Consider the following 17,940-nt stretch of genomic DNA (forward strand, 5'->3'; position numbering starts at 1 on the left):
TAGAATTTTTTGAGTGTATTTGTTGACATGCCTAATCTCTTCAAACTCCTAATAAAGTATAGCTGTTGTCCTGCCTTCTTTATGAATATATCAATATGTTGGGACCAGGTTAGATCCTCAGAAATCTTGACACCCAGGAGCTTGAAGCTGCTCACTCTCTCCACTTCTGATCCCTCTATGAGGATTGGTATGTGTTCCTTTGTCTTACCCTTCCTGAAGTCCACAATCAGCTTATTCATCTTACTGTCATTGAGTGCCAGGTTGTTGCTGGGCGCCATTCCACTAGTTGGCACATCTCACTCCTGTATGCCCTCTCGTCACCACCTGAGATTCTACCAACAATGGTATCGTCAGCAAATTTATAGATGGTATTTGAGCTATGCCTAGCCACACAGACAGAGCAGTGGGCTAAGCACACACCCCTGAGGTGTGCCAGTGTTGATCGTCAGGAGGTAAAAATAGAATTTGAAATCAAACAATATTTGATCAAACCCTACATGCCACTATTTAAACTAATTTCCAGGGACCCAGAGTTTTGGGAACTTTGTTCCTATGATGGGAACGGATGTTTGGATGCCGGTTCCTAACGGAGAGGATTGGTGGCTGGACCGAGATTTCCGGTCCGTCGATGTAACAGGACCGCAAGCAATGAGACCAGAGGAATCAGTGGCTGTCGCCCTCCGGGCTTTGAACCGACTGCTGCGTCAGCGCCGGCTCCATGGAGCTCTGGCCGCTGTCAAGGGATTCCGCAACGGGATGGTGTGAGTTTATTGTGTGGGTAAAGCGCCATAAGAGAGGCAAGGTAGTTTATTATATGGCTCAACATCACCCTGCTGGTTAACAGTAGGGAAGGGGTTAATTACCTGTGGTAAATATTTGAGGGGGTAATTAACTGGTATCAACCCTGGGTTCACAATAGGGAAGGAGTTAACATCCAGGGAGTCAACTTTGGGATGGGGTTAGTTACCTGTGTCAGTAATTGGAAAGGGGTTAATTACCACGGATCTGCACTGGGAAAGGGGTTAATTGCCAGGAGTCTGCACCGGGGAAGGGGGTTAGTCGTCTGGGGGTTGCTGCACCGGGGAAGGGCTTAATTACCTGGATTAGTCTCCCGTGTCCAGCACACATAGTGTCTGTTTCCTGATCTGATCTCTAGTAATGAGGGGTTTGTTACTGCTGTTATATCCACATCGATTAAGGGAAGTAAAAATCAAAACAAAACTGTTGATAATCAAAAATTTAAATATAATGGAGGAAGTAACAAGTCAGGCACCATCTGTGGGAGGAGAAACAGAAGAAATATTTTAGGTTGGAGAAAACTCATCAGGAATGAGAGGAAAGAAACTTTTTAAGCATCATGGAGGGTGGTGGGTTGTATCTAGTGGAGGAAACTGAGTGAATGGGGACAAGGTTTTCTGGTCAATGAGCAGGTCGAGGGTGCTAATGTAGGAGAGGGAATGTGGGATGTGCAAAATACAGAGTAGATATGCCTGGTTTCTCCACTCCCGGGGGGAAGAAGGAAAGAAAAAGAATATAGACAGTAAACACGAAGTACACTGCAGACGCTGTGGTCAAATCAACACATACAAACAAGCTGGATGAACTCAGCAGGACCTTCAGTCCTGACGAAGGGTCTTGGCCCAAAAACGTTGACTGCTCATTTCAACGGATGCAGCCCAACCTGCTGAGTTCATCCAGCTTGTTTGTAAGAATATAGACAGTTTCCTGGCGTTATAGAATTCAGCACTGAGTCCAGAAGCTGCAGTGTACCCAAACAAAAAAAAAGCTGCCGTTTCTTAAACTTGTGTTGTGACAATGCAGGAGGCAATAGCTCGATCAGTCAGGGTGGAAGTGGGATGGAGAGTTAAAGTGGCAGGGAATGGCAAAGGTAGGGTCATTCCTGCAGAGTGAATGCAGGTGCTGTGCACAGTGTCACCTGGTCTGTGTTCGGTTTATCTGCGGTTTTCTCTACATCAATGTGAACACCAAATGCGGGGTGCTACATCTGAAGAAGTACAAATCAATTGCTGCATTTGGACAAATACCTGAACAGCAAGGATATAGATCACGTGCAGAAAGATGGGATTAATTTAAATTGGTATTATGGTCAGCACAGACATTACCGGATGAGCAGCCTGTTCCTCTGCCACCCTGTTTCATGATCTATGCTCTCAAAGTGCTCATAGAAGGGAAGTGATTGTTGGAAGGGAGAGTAGATCAGGAAGTTGCAAAGGGAATGATTCCTGATAGCAGAGCAGAGTCAAAGATGTGTCTGTTGGTGGAATCTATTTAAAGATGTGGAAACTGTGGTGAGTGATTTGTTGAATGCAGCATCCAGTGGAGTGGAAAGTGAAGACCAATGTAACTGTGTCCTTGTTCTATCTCAAAGGAGAAGGAATGACAGCAGAGAATGAGATGCATTCAAAGGCTTTAACGATGGGAAAGGAAAAGCCATAGTTCAAGAAGAAGGGAGATATTTAAGAGACATCTGTTTGGAAGATAGTTGTATCTCAGTGGAGTAAAGGAAATTACAGAGGTATGAGAAGGAGTTGACCAAAGTAAATTGGAAGGAGCTGCTGTCAAGGAGGACAGTAGTGTAGCAATGGTGTGAGTTTCTGGGGAAATTAGGAAGATGAAAGATAAATGTATTCCAAAAGTGAAGAACCATGGTCAACAAGGGAAGTCAAAGCTAATGTAAAAGCAATGGAGAGGGCATGCAACAAAGCAAAAATTATTGAGAAGACAGAGGATTTTAAAAACCTACAGAGAGCAGCTAAAAGGGTAATTAGGAGGGAAAAGATGAAATATTAAAGCAAGCTAGCAAACAATATCAAGGTGGATAGTAAAAGCTTTTTCAAGTATGTTAAAAAAAAATTAAGAGAGAGATGAGAGTGGATATAGGACCTCTAGAAAATGAGGCTGGAGAAGTAATAATGGGGGCCAAGGAGATGGCAGATGAACTAAATGAGTATTTTGCTCAGTCTCAACTGTGGAAGACACTAGCAGTGTGCCAGGTGTTGAAGGATGTGCGGGCAGAGAAGTGGGTGCAGTTACTATTACGAGGGAGAAGGTGCTCAAACAGCTGAAAGACCTCAGGGTACGTAAGTCACCCAGACCAGATGAACTGCACCCTAGGGTTCTGAAAGAGGTAGCGGTAGAGGTTGTAGAGGCTTTAGTAATGGTCTTGCACAGGTCAAGATAGGACAAAGCATGGTTTCCTTAAGGGAAAATCTTGCCTGGTGAACCTGTTGGAATTCTTTGAAGAGATTACACATAGGATAGATAAAGGGGATGTAGTGGATGTGTATATTTGGACTTGCAGAAGGCCTTTGACAAGGTGCCACACATGAGGCTGCTTACCAAGATAAGAGCCCATGGTATTACAGGAAAGTTACTGGCATGGTTAGAGCATTGGCTGATTGGTGGGGGCTGCGAGTAGGAATGAAAGGATCCTTGTCTGGTGGTGTTGAGGAAACAAGTAGGCTGCAGAAGGATGTGGACAGATTAGGAGAATGGGCAAGAGAGTGGCAAATGAAATACAATGCTGGAAAATGCATGGTTATGACTTTGGTAGTAGAAATAAATGTGCAGACTATTTTCTAAATGAGGAAATCCAAAAATCTGAGATGCAAAGGGACTTGGGAGTCCTTGTGCAGAACACCCTAAAGGTTAACTTGCAGGTTGACTTGGTGGTGAGGAAGGCAAATGCAATGTTAGCATTCATTTCAAGAGGTCTAGAATATAAGAGCAAGGATGTGATGCTGAGGCTTTATAAGGTACTGGTGAGGCATCACCTTGAGTATTGTGAATAGTTTTGAGCTCCTCATCTAAGAAAGGTTGTGCTGGTATTGGAGGGGGTTCAGAGGAGATTCGCAAGGCTTATTCCGGGAGTGAAAGGTTTATCATCTGAGTCCGTACTCGCTGAAATTTAGAAGGATTGGGGGGGGTGGGGGGGAGGGATCTCATTGAAACCTTTCGAATTTTGAAAGGACTAAGAGTAGATGTGGAAAGGATATTTTCCATGGTGGGAGAATCTAGGACAAGAGGGCACAGCCTCAGGATAGTGGGGCGTCCATTTAAAACAGATGTGAAGACATTTCTTTAGCCAGAGGGTGGTGAATTTGTGGAATTTATTACCACAGGCAACTGTGGAGGCCATGTTGTTGGGTATATTTAAGGTAAAGCTTGATAGATTCTTGTTTGGACACCATCGTCAAAGGTTACAGGGTGAAGGCTGGGGAGCGGGGCTGAGGAGGGGAAAAAAGGATCAGCCATGAGTGAATGGCGGACCTGATTCTGCTCCTAAGTCTTATGGTCTTGTCTGCATCTATGTCCAACACAGTCTGAGGATGCCGCTGGGGGCTGCCTGCAAGTGTTCAACAACTCACTAAATGACTTCTGTATGTTTTTGGAATTTGGGAGGAAAATAGAGCACTAGGAGTAAACCCGCACAGTCACGGGGAAAACGTACAAACTCTTTACAGACAGTGGCGGGTATTGAACTCCAATCTTACAAGCTGGCACCGTATTAGCGTTACACTAACCACTACGTTATCCTACGGCACTTGGTAATTCAAATTGTGGTAATCACTCTTAATTTGTGGAGAAAATTCATACCATCACCAGAACACATGCGTGTCTGGAGTTCAACTCCTTTGGTTTCCTCATTCCTAAAATCTGAAGCACAGTTTGGAATTAATAATCTTGCAGATAGGAATTACACTTACAAAAATTTGGATTTTAATGTTAATGTTTCTTTAAGTAGCTTTTATTTCCTGTTCATTACCTTCCTTCAACCTTGCTGAATGCGGTGATTGCCTCACTGGGAAGAGTGGGCAGCTGGAAGTTGTCGTGTACAGATCCCAAGATACAATCATTAGGAATGAGTTTTATTTTTAGTCAACCTGATTTTTATTTTAGTGTGTTTCTGTTCGTCCATGTGCTTGTATTTTTGCATATTGCTACTTGTTAATTTTTTAAAAATGACGGATTGAAATGGCTCTTGCACATCTGCTTTGCATGTGAGATCAGAGCTTCCCTTTTTGAGATCAACTTCTATCCATTTCTTTTCCTGTCCAGGCAGTATTGTAGGTGATGATTTCCTCAATAATTTTGACCATTCCTTTCATGTGGTCATTGTATACCTGTGCTGAGGGGAAAACCCCCCAAAGGAGCAGGTTTTCATCCAAAACTTCGCTGGGTCTCTGATTTTTTTTCCTTTAATGTGAGAAACCATTTTCTGTCAAGCCAGTCTCTCAATCCAGCCAATGTTCTCCAGATCGTTAATGGGGAATGAGATTTCTCCAGCAGCAGCTTTTTAATAGGTGAGTCGATGTGTTCTGTAGTGTACAGTAATTGATGCATTTTGGTTTGTCTAGCACAGGGGTTCCCAACCTGGGGTCCATAGACCCCCTTCTTAATAGTTCTGGTCCATGGCATTAAAAGAAAGGTTGGGAACCCCTGGTTGTAGAGCTTTCATTTATGGACCAGGTGGTCACAAAATGTATGGATTGTTCTGCAGATGTTAGTGAATGGTCCGCGGTCATCAAGAGGGGGCTGAAGCCACACACCTCTGCTGTGGGGTCAGAACTGAAGTTTCTATTCCCTGTTCTGGTGCTTCGGGAGGGATTACAATTTTGGAAATTGGCGGTGGCATCCATACGTGTCGAGAGGCGATGGTGTGACACTTTTTCTGATGGTTCTTGGGGTTGTGGACTTGGTCTATTTGCACTTTCTGGAGCGGCTGCAGGTGAAGGAGGAAGATGGTCTGGGTGATGCAGCTCTGGCTTTTCTTCTGGCTCTTTTATTGACGAGCATGTTGGTCCTTGCTACCTCAGCACGTTGTACGCTGCTTGTGACTGTGACCCTCCATGCTGTCCGATAATCAACAATTAGCTGCACTTGAAGTAAAGGGCCCTGTGAGTTCATTGTCCTGGAAATAGCTAGCCAGGAGGATTTTCCCCAGGGGAATTGCTTGAGCATCCTGCTTATACAAGGAGTAGTTTTGATATATTATGGGATGCGAATGTTGCTGGGGATGTGCACTGAAGACTCCATGGCTGTTTAAACCTACCGAGCACCTTTTTGCTACCTCTTATAACAAATAACAATTAACTCGAGTGGATCGGTCGTAAGCATGTTTATTTTATCGGCAGCAAGGGAAAACTAGCTCTGTACGAGACTCAGTCCTGACGAAGGGTCTCGACCCGAAACGTCGACAGTGCTTCTCCCTATAGATGCTGCCTGGCCTGCTGTGTTCCACCAGCATTTTGTGTGTGTTGCTTGAATTTCCAGGATCTGCAGATTTCCTCGTGTTTGCTCTGTATAAGAGCTGGTGATAGCTTTGAAAAAATAGCGTAGTCTTTCCTTTATACACAAGTGAAACTACCAGTGCCTTAGTTCAAGGACAAGGTGCATTCTGTTCACCCGTTTAATCAGTGTACTTGGCATTTTTTCAGTAACTGAATCTGCTAATCTTTCTGCAGTTTGTCATATACTCAGGGTCTATTGGCATAATGTTGCATGATCACCAGTTGCAAAGCACTCTGGTACAATACAGGTTCCATTTTGTTACAGACAAAAATGCCATTTGTGTACAATATTGATTTGCACTTTTTTAAAATTTCAAGGTATGGAGCCAAAATTCGAGCCCCACACGCTCTTGTGATGACATTCCTGTTTAAGAAAGGAAGGTAAGTACCTGATGTATGCTAAGTTTATATTGTTGATGTTGTAACTGCCATGTTTGTCTCTAAACACGAAGCGATGAAATTAGCCTTATTTATCACATGTACATCAAAACATACAGTAAAATGCGTCATTTGCATTAACAACAAACACAGTCTGAGGATGTGCTGGGGGCAGCCCACTAGTGTTGCTACGCCTCCAGTGCCATCATGCTTGCCCACAATATTCAGCAGAACAACATAAAAATAAACAGACACAAAAACATCAAAACAAACCCCTTTCCTACCCCCTACCTGTTTGTAAATGAAATTTCCTGTGTTTCTTATTCCAGAAGTTTGCTCAAATAGATTTAATGTATTTCACTCTGGAGTGTGTAATTCCTCCAATGCCTGTATGTGATCTTAGTCATAAAAGTTCAGTCTTCCTGTTCAGATCTTTCTTCATCTAATCCCATAAGAATGTGAAATGTGCCCAGCACACTAATACAGTGCAGGCGATATGTGTGTGTATTCCACACACGTCCTGTTTGAGCACCAGTTGCACATTGCACCCTGGTACTGAGGAGATGCTGTACACGAGTGACCTCTCTCTCTATTGTAAATAGAAGTTGTTTTGTAACTCTGCGTGTGAGAGATTAGCTTTATTTGTCACATGTACATTAAAATATACACTGAAGCACATCGCTTGCATCAGCGACCAGCGCATTCTGAGGATGTGCTGGAAAAGCCGGCAAGTTTTGCACTGCCACCAGTGCTCACACATCACTAACCTCTACATCTTTGGGATGTGGGAGGAATGCAGCAGTTTTATTATTTAGTGAAAGAGTGCAGAACAGGCCCTTCTGGCCCTTTGAACCATGCTGCCCCAGCAACCCCACAACCCTGATTAACCCTAACCTAATCACGGGACAACTTATAACAACCGATTAACCTAGCCGGTATGTTTCTGGACTGCGAGAGGAAACTGGAGCACCCAGGGAAAACCTGCTCATTCCAGGGAGGACATACAGAGACTCCTTACAGAACAGCGCTGGAATTGAACTCCTAACTGCAGAATGCCGCGAGCTGTAATAGCATTGTACCATGCTATTATGGCCCCTTATCTATGAAAAGACGTGCTGGTATTGGAGATGTCCGGAGGAGGGTCACAAGAATGACTGTGGGAATGGGAATGGAAGGACTAAAGTACGAGGAGCATTTGATGGCTCTGTGCCTGTACTTGCTTGAGTTTAGAAGAATGAGGGATCTCATTGAAACCTATTGAATATTGAAAAGCCTAGATAGAGTGGATGTTTCTGGTTGTGGGGGAGTCTAGGACCAGAGGCCGCAGCCTCAGACTACATGGGCATCCCTTTAGAACAGAAATGAGGAGGAACTTATTTAATCAGACGGTGGTGAATTTGTGGAATTCATTGCCACAGAAGGCTGTGGAGGCCAAGGCATTTGGTTTATTTAAAGTGGAGGTTGATATTGTCTTGATTAGTCAGGGCATCAAAGGGAGGAGGCAGGAGAATGGTGTTGAGAGGGATAATAAATCAGCCATGATGGAATGGCAGAACAGACTCAATAGGCCAAATGGCCTAATTCTGCTCCTGTGTCTTATGGTATAACCAGAGCACTCAGAGGAAAATCACGCGATCAAGGGGAGAAGATACAAATTCCTTACAGACATTGGCAGGATCAGTGATCGCTGGTGCTCTAATGTGTGGCAGTAACCACTACACTTACAGTGAATGTTCCCTACAGGAAGGATGGGGTATGTTTGTTAAGCAAACACGAGAAAATCTGCAGATGCTGGTGATGCTGGCAATTCAAGCAACACACACAAAATGCTGGTGAAACACAGCAGGCCAGGCAGCATCTATAAGGAGAAGCACTGTCGACGTTTCGGGCCGAGAATCAGGACTAACTCCTGACGAAGGGTCTCGGCCCGAAACGTCGACAGTGCTTCTCCTTATAGATGCTGCCTGGCCTGCTGTGTTCCACCAGCATTTTGTGTATGTTTGTTAGCCTGTTTAGACTTGAAATACTCCTGAGGAACTTCCCATCGGCAGAGCAAAACCCATAACAAGTGATGTGCAGTGGGTAAATGCACCACTGAAACAAGCACAAAGTTCTCCTTACCCTTGGGTAGGGTAAAAACATCAGTGAAGAGAGCAGAGGAAGAATTTTATCTGTTATCCTCATGTTTCTCATTGTGCATTCAGCCTCCTGGACAAACTGAAAGCCATCGCCCTCGCCACCTATACTCATTCGCGAAACCTGGCCCTCTTTGTCTTCACGTACAAGTCTCTGTTGGCAGTGCAGCGCTGGTGGCAGAGTGAGAAGGCACAACTCCACTCATTCCTGGCAGCTTGTGTTGGAGGCTGGTTGGTGTTCGGAGACAACAACCACATCAACAGTCAGGTAAAGAAAAAAATTATTATTTTCCTTGTTCGGTGATGCACAATGGTGCATTTGAAACTTTTGGTAACTGTGATTGGGAACCGTTGAGAGCCCTTCACCCTTGTTTTACATCCGCAGTATCTTGTTTTACCTGGAGGTGGCGCTTTGAGCTGCTACATGGCTGAAGCAATTTAACTACGGTAGATTTCGCACTACAGAGCGCACCTGATTAAAAGCCGCAGGCTCTAATTTTAGAAAGAAAATCAATTTTGTACTTGTACAAGCCGCACCGGATTTTAGGCCGCAGGTGTCCCACGTTGTAATATGAGATATTTACACAGAAAGATATTACACGTGAGGATTTTTTAACTTTTAATTAAATCCATATGGTAACATAAACAAATACATATTGCAAATGCTTTTTTTCGAACCGTGCCTGTAACATGGCTACTTTTAAATATACATACGTATCGGTAACACACAAATTACGTTGCGTATACTTTTTTACTGAACAGTGCACGAACAACATTCCAATATCTCCTAACGACTGGTAAAAAAATATATATACTGCAGCCTACCAGGAAAAGTTATTGATCGCCTTTAACTTAAAAGCAGCGTTTTCGCTCGGGTCTAATGCGCTCGCCTAATGCCCCCACCTTCCCGTTTATCGCAAACCGGTATTTCCCACAAGACACGGCGAAACCGGATGTGACATCATAGTATCCCGGGATGTAGTACAGAAAACAAATATACTTAACACTTCTAACTTTAACTAGAAAATACTAACAAATGAATTACTAAGCGAAAATATTATAAACTAAATAACTGCCATAAAGGCAGCACAATGCTTTTCTTCGAGTGTTTTCCATGTTGATGAGGGTGAGTACAAATGACTGATTTACAATAATTTAATTGTGAAAGTGCGCTTGATTTATCGTACAATTTCATTGGACCTCTGAGAACTACTCATCAATTTTATTGGTCTACTGTTACGAGGCAAAATATTTTTGGCGGCATGAAAAAAAATCATGCATTAGCCGCACCGTAGTAAAGGCCGCAGTGTTCAAAGCTGTTCAAAGCGTGGGGAAAAAGTAGCGGCTTATAATCCGGCATCTATGGTATTTATATCTCAGTGTGTTACATTTTACTGGAAGAATCTATTTGCTAGTAAATTTATAGTCAATGTGCCCTGGTCAGTGCTTAAATCTTCAATGAACATAAATAGATATTTTTTTGTTTAAATTACCTCATTGCATTTGACAGCGTTTACAATGTGTAATTCAATAGGTACATTTAATGTCAGAGAAATGCATACAACATACAGTTGAAGTCAGAAGTTTACATACAATTAGGTTGAAGTCATTAAAACTCATTGCTTAACCACTCCACAGATTTCATATTAGCAAACTATAGTTTTGGCAAGACGTTGAGGACATCTACTTTGTGCATGACATGAGTAATTTTTCCAACAATTGTTTACAGACAGATCATTTCACTTCTAATTGACTATATCACAATTCCAGTGGGTCAGAAGTTTACAAACAAAATCAAAAGAAATCAGTCAAGATCTCAGGAAAAAGAAATTGTGGACCTCCACAAGTCTGGTTCATCCTTGGGAGCAATTTCCAAACGCGTGAAGGTACCACGTTCATCTGTACAAACAATAGTACGCAAGTATAAACACCATGGGATCACGCAGCCATCATACCGCTCAGGAAGGAGACGCATTCTGTCTCCTAGAGATGAACATACTTTGGCGCGAGAAGTGCAAATCAATCCCAGAACAACAGCAAAGAACCTTGTGAAGATGCTGGAGGAAACGGGTAGACAAGTATCTATATCTACAGTAGAACACGTCCTATATCGACATAACCTGAAAGGCTGCTCAGCAGGAAGAAGCCACTGCTCCAAAACTGCCGTAAAAAAGCCAGACTACAGTTTGCAAGTGCACGTAGGGACAAATATCTTACTTTTTGGAGAAATGTCCTCTGCCGTGATGAAACAAAAATTGAACTGTTTGGCCATAATGACCTTTGTTATGTTTGGAGGAAAAAGGGTGAGGCTTGCAAGCAGAAGAACACCATCCCAACCGCGAAGCATGGGGGTGGCAGCATCATGTTGTGGGGGTGCTTTGCTGCAGGAGGGACTGGTGCACTTCATAAAATAGATGGCATCATGAGGAAGGAAAATTATGTGGAAATATTGAAGCAACATCTCAAGACATCAGCCAGGAAGTTAAAGCTCGGTCACAAATGGGTCTTCCAAATGGACAATGACCCCAAGCATACCTCCAAAGTTGTGGCAAAATTGCTTAAGGACAACAAAGTCAAGGTATTGGAGTGGCCAGCACAAAGCCCTGACCTGAATCCAATAGAAAATTTGTGGGCAGACCTGAAAAAGCACGTGTGAGCAAGGAGGCCTACAAACCTGACTCAGTTACACCAGTTCTGTCTGGAGGAATGGAACAAAATTCCAGCAACTTATTGTGAGAAGCTTGTGGAAGGCTACCCAAAACATTTGACCCCAGTTAAACAATTTAAAGGCAATGCTACCAAATACTAATAAAGTGTATGTAAACTTCTAACCCACTGGGAATGTGATGAAACAAGTAAAAGCTGAAATAAATCATTCTCTCTACTACTATTCTGACATTTCACATTCTTAAAATAGTGATCCTAACTGACCTAAGACAGGGAATGTTTTCTAGGATTAAGTGTCAGGAATTGTGAAAAACTAAGTTCTAATGTATTTGGCTAAGGTGTATGGAAACTTCTGACTTCAACTGTACATCCTGAAATTCTTTTTCTTCGCAAATATCCATGGAGGCCCTGAAGAATAAATGACAGTTAAATGTTAGAACCCAAAGTCCCGCCTCCCTAGCCCTCTATACCCCTCATAGTCACGTGATTGATGTTATTTCAGGAAAAGATTTGTTCTGCTCAATTAAAAGTCACTTTATTGGTTGCCAAAATGGCGCCTAAATCCAAATTTTCCTCACTCCCTCCTTCCCCACGTTTGTTGATGGGTATCTTTCATCTTAACAAGCACCCTGTTACTTCTCTCCATTTTATTTCTTAACAGATAAACATGTACCTGCTGTCCCGCGTTCTGTTTGGACTTTCTCGCCTGGCGGTCGAGAAGGGTTACTTCCCGGAGACAAAGCGGGACCCATTCCCGCTGTTTGCTGCGTTGGTGTGGGGTCTCGTCCTGTGGCTGTTTGAGTACCACCCACACACACTGCAACCGTCTCTCCAGTCATCTATGTCCTACCTTTACGACGACAGCAATATTTGGCACGATTTATCGGACTTTCTGCTTCACAACAAAAAGAGGACTGGCCAATGAGATAAAGACCAAAGCAAATCAGGACGATACTTTCAGATTTACTACATTAATTTTTTTCCCTCTTCCTGAAGGCCTTACTTACTTGATGCAATTTACCGATCAGCTCACAAGTCCATCACAGTAGGGCTCAAGGTATCTCTGAAACTTTGACACTTACTAAACATGTGTGTAGGTAAGTTACCTTTCCAAAGCAGAAAGGCTAAGCACGGAGCAATGCACACAAAATGTTGGAGGAACTCTGCTGGTCAAAGTTCAAAGTACATAATATGTCATCATGTACAAGTCGAAGATTTCAGTTTCCTGTTGGCATTACCTTCTTTTAAATTGGGTTCTTTTGTGTTTTTGTGGCTGCCTGTTAAGCAGAAGAAGCTCAAGTTAGTGTAATTTATACAAACTTTGATAATAAAGTGTACTTTGAACTTTGAAATCAATAATAGAATAATAACCTTAATAGAGTCAATGAAAGACCACACCAACTTGGGTGTTCAACCAGTGTGCAAAAGACGACAAACTGCGGAAATGCACAAAGAAAAAAAAAGGATAGATTGATAAGTAAATAAAATAATAAATAAGCAAGCAATAGTTATTGAGAACATGAGATGAAGAATCCTTGAAAGTGAGTCCATAGGTTGTGGAAACATTTCAATGATGGGGCAAATCAAGTTGAGTAAATTTATCCCCTTTGGTTGAGGGGTAATAACTGTTCCTGAACCTAGTGGTGTGAGTCCTGAGGCTCTGTATATTCTTGACGATAGGTAGCAGTGAGAAGAGAACATGTCCTGGGTGAGAGATTGAAATTGAGTGAGGTTGTTATGTTGTCAGACATCTATGGAGTCAATGTTTTGGGTCTGATTTGCTGAGTTCTGAATCTCTCTCCCACAATCACCTATCTTTCCCCCTCACCTGGTTTCACCTAGCACTTACCTTCTTCATCAGCACTCTTCCCCCCCACCCCCCACCTTCTTATTCTGGCTTCCTCCTCCTTCCTTCCCGGTCCTGATAAAGAAACTCAGCCTGAAACGTTGACTGTCTGTTCCTCTCCATAGATGCTGCCTGACCTGCCGAGTTTCTCCAGCATTTGGTGTGTTGCTTTGGATTTCCGGCGTTCACAGAATCTCTTGTGTGTCAAACTAAGCACGGTTGACAATGTACTTCCTTTCAGGAATACTCTGACCAGTCTCATATTCCCTCATGCTGTAATGGTTTAGATTCAGACCTTACTAATGCTGCTGTAGGCACCACTTGGTGTCGACTATGATTGTAGCACTGGACGTAGCTTTTTTTTAGTTTTTTTTAAATATTAAGTTCAAAATTCACATGACCTACCTAGTGATCCAGCAGAGGCTGGTGAGTTGGTGGTTAATATGGAGGCAGAGATGGGGTGGGGGGGGGGGCACTGGTGGCTCTTCTCCCGACTGGTGTCTGTATCTAATCTTCAGGACTGTGTGCATCTACTGTAGCGAACAGAGAAGTTGTTTCATCTAATTGGGAACTCCTTGCATATGATGTGCCTAAGGAAGTACGGGGGGATAAAAAATTCTGAGTGCAAAGTAGGCTCTCCACTGGCATATTTCCCTGCTACCATCCTACACAGACTTTGTTGCTGTTCCTAGTCTCAGCAAAACCATTCTACCAACTGGAAGAAGCTGGTTTATGACTCTTGTACAATTGCAACATGGTGCCCCAAGTCCTATATTCTGCATCCTGTCTGTTGAAGGCCAGCGTGCTATTCTCTTCATCCCCCTGTGATACCAGGTAGCTATGTATGTGTACTCCCATGCCACTCAGTTCTCCAAGGCCCTGCTGTTCACTGTGAAAGGCCTAGCCTGGGTTGACTTCGACATGAACCTTCTGAATATTTCACAGAAGTCCTTCAGAGACAGTTGGTTATAATTGAAACTTGAGAAATTGAAGGCAGTGTTAAAATTGACTGGGCGGGCGGGAGTTGCAGCGGTGGAGGGGGCAGCACCGATGAGCCAAGCCTCCAATCGCCTTGTATCCTGCAAAGATCGCTTTTGGTTCTGCAGATAATCATTCTATTAATAAACAACTTGGATACTTGATATTTTAACCTATCATCTAAATTTGTTGATGAATATTTTTAATTTATTTGTGTCATGTGTGAGTTATATGTACTGTGTTGTGCACCTCGGTCTGAAGGAATGTTGTTCCTTTTGGGAATATACATAAATGACAATAAACTCCAAGTTGAAGCAAAGGTAGGTGCTATCTGGACATCACGCTGCAATTATACAAGATGTTGGTGAGGCCATATCTGGTGTATTGTGTCAATAGATTTTGCATGTTTATAAACCAACAATACTTCAAAATTTGTAAAATAGCTGACAGATATTAAACGTCACCCTAGATTCCCTTATTTACCTCCTTGTCTCTGTGTACCAAATGGCTCCGGTACCCTGCAATATAAAGATGCACTGTGCTCTTCAAAGACCTTTATTGTCTGGATTGACTGCACACTGCCTGGCAGCTCGTTCCTCACTCTCACGTGCAATCAGGCTTTTGCACTGAGGTTGGGTGAGGCTAGAACTGGAGGTCATAGGTTAAAGGTGAAATATTTAAGGGTCCACTGAGGGAAAATTTCTTCATTTAGAGGGTGGTGCGAGTGTGGAATGAGCTGCCAGTGACATCTGCCAATGAAGTGACAGATGCAGGTTCAATTACAAAATTAAAGAAGTTTGCGTAGTTACAGTGCATGGATGGAAGGGGTGTGGAGGGCAACAGTCCAAGTTCAGGTTGATGGGGATAGACAGAATAACAGTTCATCATGGACTAGATGGGCTGAAGGGCCTGTTTATGTGTTGTAGTGCTCTATAATGGTTAAAAATATGCCCTCCATGTCTCCTTCAAACTTCCCCACTCTCACCTTAAATGCAAATCATCACATTTCCACTCTGGGGAGCAAAGACTCTGACTGATTACCCAATTTATCCCTATGGCAAAATGTGAAACTTTTTGTGTTGGACCTGTAAGGGATGGAGCAACATCTGTAAAGTGAGAAGCAGAGGACATGAGGGAACTATTAAAATATGAACAAGTACAGATAGTAAGCAGAATAGTTAAGACATTCACATATAGCATTATAACTAAGTTCTGCTCTCTCCACAGTTGCTGTTTATTTGCTGAATTCTCCTCTTTCCTCGATGATTTCACTTTTTCCACAGCTCTTGTGTTCTGCAGTTCCAGTGTGTTTATATTCTCTTCACTGCCCTCATTCATTTCCCTCTGTACTTTCTCAGTCCAGTCAGCTGTGATTGACCAGCCTGTCCTGGAGTCAGAGAACTTTGTATGTGAATGGGAGGGAGGAATAGGGCTTGTTTTGCAGCTGTTGCTTGGTTCGTTCTGTTATGTTGTGTTGAACGTGGTGCGCCTGCCATGTTGGTGCCGGAATGTACGGTGACACTTGTGGGCTGCCCCCCAGCACATCCTTAGCGTGTGTTGGTTGTTAAGTGCAAATGGGACATTTCACTTTTTCAATGTACGATATATAAATCTGAGTCTTCATCACATTGCTTTTGAGGGCAACAACAGCATTTCTCATCTGGAGAATCTTAGTCTCCACTGTATTACAGACATTCCTTTTGCTCATTCCACCCCTTGCCCCCTCATCAACATAAATTGTGCTTGAAAATAATCGGAATCAGTTTTGTTATCACTGACATGTCATGAAATTTGTTGTTTTGCTGGCAGCAGTATAATACAATACAAAAATATTCTATTTCCTACAATAAGAAATATATATAAAAAGAATTGGAAAATAGAGAGGAAAGTAGTGAGGTAGTGTTCATTGGTTCGTAAACCATTAAGAAGTCTGATGGTGGAGGGGAAGAAACGGTTTCTAAAATGTTGAGTGTGTGACCTCAGGCTCCTGTGCCTCCTCCCTGATGATAGTAATGAAAGGAGGGTATGTCCTGAGTGGTGAGTATCCTTAATGTTAGGCGCCGCCTTCTTGAGGCATTACTTTTAGAAGATGTCCTCGATGGTAGGGAGGCCGGTGCCCTTGGTGGACCTGGCTGAGTTTACAACCCTCTGCAGCTTTTTTCAGATCCTGTGCATTGGTGCCTCCATACCAGACGGTGATGCAACCAGTCAGAATGCTCTCCACGGTTCATAGTCATCGAGCACAGAAGCACTGCCACAGCCTTTCGATGATGTCCTCTGGTGGGCAGGCTTCTGGCCTTTTGAAGCTGATCCATGAGCTCTGATACTCACCAGTCGAGCAGCATCTGTAGAAAGAGAAGCAGTTAGAGTTCTAATGAAGGCTCTCAGACCTGAAACCTGATAGACTAACTCTTGTTTCTTTCTGTAGATGCTGCCTGATCTGCTTGAGTATCTTTGGCACTTCATTTCAGGTTTTGAACATCTGTAGTTCCTTTGTTAATTAATGAAATTCAGAGAAAATTGAGAAAACTAGAATGCCAGGGGTGAAGAGTTTTATTTTACAGTCACATAGATCATTGGCTGATTACACCCGCAAAAGAATGAGTAGTTCCAGGGACCATACCTTAGGAAGAGAGGGTCTGCAATCCAGGATCACCAGAACTACTCTACTGCCTTGTGTCGCTGATGTTTAGGGCAGCAGTAAAAGTCCTTCTTCTCTTCCCTTCAACATGGCAGTAGCTTAGTTTTCACTGTCAGTCATGCAAATCCCAGGTGGAAACTCAGGAATACCATCACACTCAGATGTGGAAGGATACTTCATTACCGTTTCCTTAACAATTTTGTTTTACCAGTCTCGGGGTCGTTAGCCCTGAGCTGAATCCTCAAACCTGGAAGACCAGTGGACCACACTTAGTCTGGCCTCTACCCTTTGACCTGTTTAGCATGGGTGACCCCATCAAGATCCAAGCCCCGACTCCAGCCAAAATAGCTCTCCAGGTCATTGAGGCACGCAAGCCTTCAAAACTTATGACAAGTTTGTAGTCCTCTTGGAGGTACCAGAATAACACTTGGATTATATGGGATTAGTTGTTCAACAAACTAAGAATGAATTCCCTTGAATTTAGATGATTGTTGTGTCCATTTATTTAAACTTTAAATATTAAAACTGAGTTGAGGCAAGAATTTTAATGTAAATTTCATTAACATGTCATCAAAGATGGCTTTCATCTCAGTTTGTCATATTAACTGAATTTGCTCATTGCAATAACAATCTATTAAATGCTATAGTAAAAATGGTTTTCATCTGTTTTATTGTTTATCATCAATGTGGCTCGAGCATTTTCAGTGGTGACAAATAGTATTTCTTGAGCATGTATTTTGTTGTGGTGTGAAGAAAGTCACCAGAGAGAAGTACTGGGAGATATGAAGCAGTCTCTTCATTCAACAAAATAAGACACAGCAGGCATTATATTGAGACCCCTTTCAGCAGAAAAAGGCCTCCTTGAACCAACACTATGACATTTTATATGCTGAAGATTAAAGGACAATTCCATATTTACAATGCCTCCTTTGAAAGACACATAACCTTCATACCTACTTCTTTGCACCCACAGACACCCAAGTA

At 42.8% G+C, this 17,940-nt stretch overlaps 1 protein-coding gene across 2 annotated transcripts; it reads left to right on the top strand.

Annotated features, from left to right (window-relative positions):
- The first annotated feature begins 631 nt into the window (after positions 1-631).
- Positions 632-14,491, top strand: pxmp4 (peroxisomal membrane protein 4). Of its 2 annotated transcripts, none has more exons than XM_073062097.1 (4): positions 632-761; positions 6,630-6,692; positions 8,894-9,092; positions 12,153-14,491. In XM_073062097.1, the coding sequence occupies exons 1-4, from the start codon at positions 649-651 to the stop codon at positions 12,414-12,416; spliced, it is 639 nt and encodes a 212-aa protein (XP_072918198.1). In that variant the 5' UTR covers positions 632-648; the 3' UTR covers positions 12,417-14,491. The 2 variants fall into 2 exon arrangements, with proteins under 2 accessions (XP_072918198.1, XP_072918199.1); XM_073062098.1 differs by lacking the exon at positions 632-761 and adding an exon at positions 4,947-5,324.
- Positions 14,492-17,940: the final 3,449 nt, after the last annotated feature.

Source organism: Hemitrygon akajei, chromosome 11 (assembly GCF_048418815.1).
Source record: "Hemitrygon akajei chromosome 11, sHemAka1.3, whole genome shotgun sequence".
NCBI lineage: Eukaryota > Metazoa > Chordata > Chondrichthyes > Myliobatiformes > Dasyatidae > Hemitrygon > Hemitrygon akajei.